This window comes from Portunus trituberculatus, chromosome 21, assembly GCF_017591435.1.
Source record: "Portunus trituberculatus isolate SZX2019 chromosome 21, ASM1759143v1, whole genome shotgun sequence".
In the NCBI taxonomy this organism is placed as follows: domain Eukaryota; kingdom Metazoa; phylum Arthropoda; class Malacostraca; order Decapoda; family Portunidae; genus Portunus; species Portunus trituberculatus.
The window spans coordinates 14909534-14916585 of NC_059275.1; the positions used below are offsets into that span (position 1 = coordinate 14909534).

Consider the following 7052-nt stretch of genomic DNA (forward strand, 5'->3'; position numbering starts at 1 on the left):
GCTATAGTCATTCCTAAGCTCTGTCTTTTAAGAGGGAGGTTTCAAGACATTTGTTCCTTCATTATTGGTAACTTTGTACCACTCTTTAAGGGATCCAGCGTTTAAGTGGGCCCTTTTTAATATTTTGTTGCCCTTGCTTGGCTTCCCTCCTGCATAAAAAAGAAAATTCTGTGCCTCAGGTCCACATTTTCAAAAGGCTTTATTTAAGTTTATACGCGTTTTTCAAGTTTTTTTTTTTTTTTTACGGTTTTAGAGGCAGAGTGACAAGATTTCCACATTATTAACTGGGAAGGCACTCTTGAAAACCTCACTAATCATCTCTGTGGCCTTGGAAATTGTCGTGGTGAGAGAGAAAAGTGTTTCAGAATACAAGACCCATTTTTTTTTTTCTGATTTCATGCGTCCTTTCTGTAACTTCTTGGGGAATTCATGTTATCCAATGCCATCAACTACAGAAAGATTACATGAATATCACCTATTTTTTTCTAGTTTTAAGACAGGAAATGTATTAATGAAAGTACTTGGTCTTATATTTGAAACATAAAATAGCTACTGAGTCATGAATAATTGTTATGTAGATGATAAATGTATAAACACACAAAATGCCACATCTCAAGACAGCGAGACGTGAATTGTGCGTGAGAGAGAGAGAGAGAGAGAGAGAGAGAGAGAGAGAGAGAGAGAGAGAGAGAGAGAGATGAAATGATAGTAATGACATAGATATACAGAACAAAATAAAGAAAAAATAGAGGATGAGTATAATAATGGCAACAATTTAAAGATTCCCTGTATGAGGTAAGGCCAAAATGCGTCAATACACGACAGAATGATTAGCAAATAAATCATAACAAGGAACAGTTGATAAAGATTCGCTCTAAGGTAAGAGTCAAAGATATGTACAACTCTTTCACTACGATAAGCAACAACTCAACATTACAAACCACTGCAGTAACATATTTAATCCCTTGAATACTGGGACACATTTTTTACCTTGAGATTTGTGTACCGTTAGACTATTTCATTGACATTAAGCAAGGGTCTATGGAGGTCAGCAGATTAATAATGGCCGTCTTCACTATTCTAATCCCCCTCACGAGTTTCTGAAGCTGTATAAAATCACCAAATAGTAAGCGGAGGAAATATGGAAACGCGTCATCGTACTAAAGGGGTTAAAGGCATTCACAATGATAAAGGAATAAAAAGGATAGATACTCAAAGGTCATTTGTACTAATATTCAGAAACGGATGTACAGTGATAAGAAATCCTTCAGTGTTATGTGATTAAGAAACCTTATCTCGAGTAGAAGTGAAAGGATTAATGCATGGCTGAGTGTGTGTGTGTGTGTGTGTGTGTGTGTGTGTGTGTGTGTGTGTGTGTGTGTGTGTGTGTGTGTGTGTGTGTGTGTGTGAAGCAAGCAAGCAACAGGCGGATGGTGCTGCAGGCGCTGGTCCCCCCATCATGCACTGCACCTGTTGGCAACACCCTCGCCTGACGAACCTGACGGAGCTGACGAGCCTCTCCCGGCGCGTCAATGAACCACCAGTGAGGCGCCGAGTAATTAATGAGGAGGCGCGTCATAGTACAGGGAACACGTCTGTCAGTCACCATTACACTCACAATGCGCCAAAGAAATAGTGCGTGAATGCTTGCCGGAATGACACACACACACACACACACACACACACACACACACACACACACACACACACACACACACACACACATTTGAGGAGCGAGATAACTGCAGTGACTGACAATATCAAAGCGCATTTTTCTAGTTACATAAGGACAGTAAAGTTCTCAAGGTGTTCTTTGTTCCTTGATCTGAGCATGTCTTGCTGTATGAACACACTAATACGAGGAAAGAACACACAGCAGCAGACCTTTTGACCCTCATGAGAAATCACAAACAATCAACACCGAGTCGTTTCTTAGCCGTATAGTATATAAAAATGTACTTAGCGTGTGATATTTCGCCATAGAAATCTTGCCAACAAACCGTGATATTTGTTTTTCCGTCTGTCTGAAGTAAGAGAACCAATATAGTAAACCACAAAGTCTTTTCCAATAAGCTTCCTGTGTGTCTATTTGTATATCAGTCGGTCAACTTTTCTATGCAAGATACAGAAGCAGCACGGAAGGAAACACACGCCTCCACCATCCACCATCCACCACCATCCACATACCCACACTCCACAAACTTCCAGACTCCAGCAGTGCAGCAACAAAGTACCCCCTACCCAGCACCCTCCCACCCCCACCCACACAACACCCAACAAAAAAAGAAAACTTCCCCAATACAGAACGTCTCGAGGCACGCCGCTGCTCTCGAGTCTCGGGGTGACATTCACTTTTGTTAACCTTCTTTTTTTAGCCAAGCAAGTTTCCCTTTCTGGACGAGACGATAAAACTCTGCCGACACGAAGCTGCGGCGGCCATGTTGATCTTGGGGTGCGATAACAACTCAGGGTCGCAGGTGAGGAGACTCGAGGCGGCAGGTAATTAATCAATATTGTGGCAGGTGAGAGGTGAAGGACATGGGGAGGGATAGGAGGAACAGGGAATGGGGAAGGAGAGGAGGTGGAAGGACAGGAAAGACAAGAGGGTGCAGAAAGGAAATTTGCTTGTGGGATGCAGATTAAGAGTTAGTTAGAATGACGAGAAGTGATAAGGAATGACAGGTAAATGAATATTGGGGACTCATTTACAAGTTTAAATTAAGGAAAGGGAGGCAGATTAAAGTATTTTCATATTTATTCTGCTTATTATTTGATGATTTTTACACAGCTTCAGAAACTCATGTGGGGACTAAAATAATGAAGACTGTGGCCATTAATCTTCTGACCTCCATAGATCCTTCTTAATGTCAATAAAATCATCTAATCACACCCAAAACATAAAATACAAAATGCGTCCCGGTACTAAAGAGGTTACGAGTTTGGTCATATGAGAAGAAAAACTAAGCAACGAGGAGTGACGAAACACTAAATATTGGTCTCCAGGTTTCAAGTTGCCATTTGGAGCCGATGTCCAGCTTCCCTCAGTGTCCCGGGGCGTGTTTGCGTGAGGCTACCGACACCACTGCGGCAAGAAGTCCGTGAAAAGGTGCATTGTGGGTGTGGCAGGCGTGTGTGGGTGTGTTAAGAGATGCTGAAATAAGAAATAGACAACGCTAGATAAAAAGATGAATTGATAGATAAAGAGAGAGAGATAGAAAAGTAGAGAGATAGATAGATAGATGGATAGATAGATAGACACAGACAGAAAGATAGATAGATATAGAATAAAAGTACATGGACAGAGAGAAAGACAGAAGAATGAATAACTAAGACGAGTATAAAGAAACCAATACTATGTTGACTATATGCACTGAAAAGTAAACCTAGAGATGGACGGTGGCAGAAAATCAATACCACAACGGAATAAGCAAACAGACACACGGAAAGGAATAAACAGAACAGCACAAATAGAATAAGAACGTAAAGTAAGCTACAACGAGCCAGCAGTCCTAAACGTGGCAGTTCCTGTATCAAAGCTGGCAAAGAGAGTAATGTTGGGACAAATAAATAAGTAATGTCTGGAAAAACAAAACAAAAATATTGACGCAAACAAAATAACAATGAGGAAAACAATAATAATGATCAAAGTAATTTCTGGACAAACAAGTAAGGCTGAGGGAAGCAAACAAACATGTAATATTCAAGTCAGCAAAGTGATGTTGGGACAAGAAAAGGAAAAAAACAAGTATGGTGGTAAATGCTATACCCGTGTTTGTCTCAGCCTTTTACCTTCTAATGAATCACTGAATATAACATGGAGCGGTTAAATGAAGACAAACAAACAGGAAGACAACGGGGAAAACAGATATACTCACAATGCACACAAGTAAAACGAGACAGAAAACTCAACTAATTAAACAGATAGAAAGAGAAGAATCCTAGAAAGTGAATGAAAACAGATTTAAATGAAGACAAACAAACAGGAAGACAACGGGGAAAACAGATATACTCACAATGCACACAGGAAGAAAGAGACAGAAAACTCAACTAATTAAACAGTAACGAGACAGAAAGAGAAGAGTTCGATGGAAGCAGATACTGACACTAATATCATAAGGTACATATATAATAGTCTTAATTCAATTTAATATCGTGTTCTGTGTCCTGCTCTCATATTTACCTCCACGCTTCATTTTAAGTAGTTCGAAATAAGACCACTGCTTATTGTACTGGTGAGGGAGTGACACTTTTCGGAGCCTCGTTCATTATATCGCTTCGTTTGTTTCACTGTATCATGTGTAGTCTCGGTCTCACTCTTGGCTAGTGATGAGTGTCTCGAGCTGTCCCTTCCTGTTTACTGTGTGGTTCGAAGCTGAGTGAAGCCCTTGTGTGAAGGCCCCTCTCTCTCTGTTTCACTTAGTCCACGGTAAATATAACATGTCACTTTCTACATTAAAAAAAAAAAAAAAGATATAAATAGATGAATAAAAATACCTCCTTATTTTTTTTTTTTGTGTGTTTTTAAAGTTTTTTTTTCTTATATTTTTGCTTTTAATGTGATTTTTTTTATTTTGATAGAGATTATGATTGATTAACCGGGAAAAACACACAAGCACTGACTGAAACAAAATAAGCTTGAAATACACCTAAACAAGCGTTACAAACCGTGACAAACAGTGACAAACCGTGACAAACCGTGATAAAGCGTGACAAACCGTGACAAAGCGAATAAACAAGAACACAAAAAATCAAGTAATCAAGGCAAACAAGTAGGCAAAACATAACAAATATGACACTAAACAAATAAACAATTAAGAAACAAATAAATAGGCAGGAAAAACACAACAAAATCAATACACCAACAAACCAAAACAGACAAACAAACAAACAAACAAACATGCAAACAGGCGGTCACTTTTCCCCTCCCACAGTGATATCCAATAAGAAGTAAAAGTGAAAAGAATAAAAATGGCGCCCAATGAGGCATAAATCACGCTCGTTCCCCCACCTTTCACATTAAACATTTTTATTGAATACAAACACGAAAATCACGCCAATGTTGCTCAGTGTGTGTGTGTGTGTGTGTGTGTGTGTGTGTGTGTGTGTGTGTGTGTGTGTGTATGTGTGTGTGTGTCAGCAATAAAGAAAAGCCATCCATTCTGTGTGTCAAACGTGAACACAAAGAATGTTTTTATCAATTCTTCCTCTCCCTCTTCTCCTCCTCCTCCTCCTCTTCCTCCTCCTCTCTCTCTCTCTCTCTCTCTCTCTCTCTCTCTCTCTCTCTCTCTCTCTCTCTCTCTCTCTCTCTCTCTCTCTCTCTCTCTCTCTCTCTCTCTCTCTCTCTCTGTCAGGTGTCTAATTAATCGAGAGAATATTCGCTTGTTGCTCTTCCTTCGCCTCCACCACGCCCACGCACGCAGAGGAGGCACTGGCGAGGAGGAGGCACATCTCCCTTCTCTCCTCCCTTGCCTTCGTCAGTAGAACAACACGGGTGAGAAAACGTTTCATTAATGCATGGCTCCCTTCTCCCTCGCCTCCCCCAAACGTTCCCCACAGCTGCCACGACCCCCGGAGCGCCCACTGTGTCCCCTGTGCTGTCACCAATGGCCGCTGTTACCTGGCGCGGATTGGGATAAGATGACAGGTGTGGCGTGAGCAGCCATCACCCGGGTAACACTCACCAAATGTTAACATGAAGTCTCCATACGGACTGTCAGGTGGAGTGGCCATGACGGTGGTGGTGGTGGTGGTGAAGGGAGGTGGAGGACGGTGGTGGAGGAGAAGGAGGAGGAGCTGAAGGGGGAGGTTTGGTGATGGCCCCGATGGTTGATGGGGTCGTGGGCGTGGTGGAGAAGGGGAGGGAAGGAGAGAGTGGCGGCGCTAGTCTTGAGGAGTCATCCACAGGGGGCGGCGCGAGCAACACAAACACACACACACACACCTCACCAGCGGGCCAGCAGCAAACTGACTGCTGGCGAGGCCCGCGCCGTCTCCCTGCCTCTGCTCTCCCCTCTCCTCTCCGCCCATCTCCCATCCACCAAGCCTCCCCGACTGCCCCGCCGCCAACCTTCTTCCATCCCTCCATCTCCCGCCTCCCTCTCTCCGTCTCCTCCACCTTGTCTCCTCTCTCCTGCCTCCAACACGCATCCGCACCACCCCCACCATCCTTACTCTCATTTCTCCCTTCCCCTCCATCTCTCATACTTCTCTACCTTTTCATCCACCCTCCCACTGCCTTCCCCTGTCACCACCACTGCCTCCTGCCCCTGTCGCCACCACCGCTACAACGGTCGCATCTGTGGCATATCAATTTCAACAAGATCAAACACGTTTATCCCGAGGCAGGCACAGGCGAAGCTCGTCTGGCGAGCGACACTCGAGTTCCGCCCGAGGCTGGGAGGCATTGTGCTGACCAGACTGAAAAGCTGACTTGGCACTGACTTGTCGCTGATGCTTTCTGCAGGAACACGATCAAGAGGGACAAGAAAACAGCTCCGGCGCCGGACTCTGCCGATCAGGAAGCATCTCCGGGCGGCGCAGATCCATTACGTGACAAGATCTTCCGCCGTGAGATTCCGCCCCGCCAGCGACGTCCTGGCCTGGACCTGTACCTCTGGCTGGGCGAGGACATCGATTTACGGCAGCCACGCGGCCCGAGGACGTCAAAGCTAGCCTAAGACATACTCTGGCCGCCTGACGGGACGCTTTCCTCACACAACGATCACGGACCAGCCGCCCTCGCCTCACACTTGACTTTCCGCCTTCTCCGTGACCTGCAGGTCAATCAAGGTCATCCCGTCCACCTGCCACCGCCAGGCAGTGCCGGCTGACCCTCATGGCTGCACCTTGAGGTTGGTCAGCTCATGGGGAAAACTTGTAAGGCGGGACTCTGAAAGGAAAACTTACGACGCACGGTGGTCACGAGAAAATGGAGACAGATGATGAAGAACTGAGACGTGACAGGCGGACACGGACGAGTAGGTGAAGGCAAGGGGTGCACAACTTAGAATTCAAATGGACAGCGCTGCAAGGGAAGTGGCAGCAACACCGCG

At 44.5% G+C, this 7052-nt stretch overlaps 1 protein-coding gene across 4 annotated transcripts in view; it reads right to left on the reverse strand.

Annotated features, from left to right (window-relative positions):
* LOC123507026 (calsenilin-like) overlaps positions 1-6004 on the reverse strand; it is a 228853-nt gene extending 222849 nt beyond the window's left edge. For 2 of the 4 annotated variants that reach the window (XM_045259526.1, XM_045259525.1), the window contains exon 1: positions 5682-6004. In XM_045259526.1, coding sequence (XP_045115461.1) covers positions 5682-5730 — 49 coding nt within the window. In that variant the 5' untranslated portion in view covers positions 5731-6004. The remainder of the gene's footprint in view (positions 1-5681) is intronic. The other 2 variants (XM_045259528.1, XM_045259527.1) reach the window with 2 other exon arrangements.
* Positions 6005-7052: the final 1048 nt, after the last annotated feature.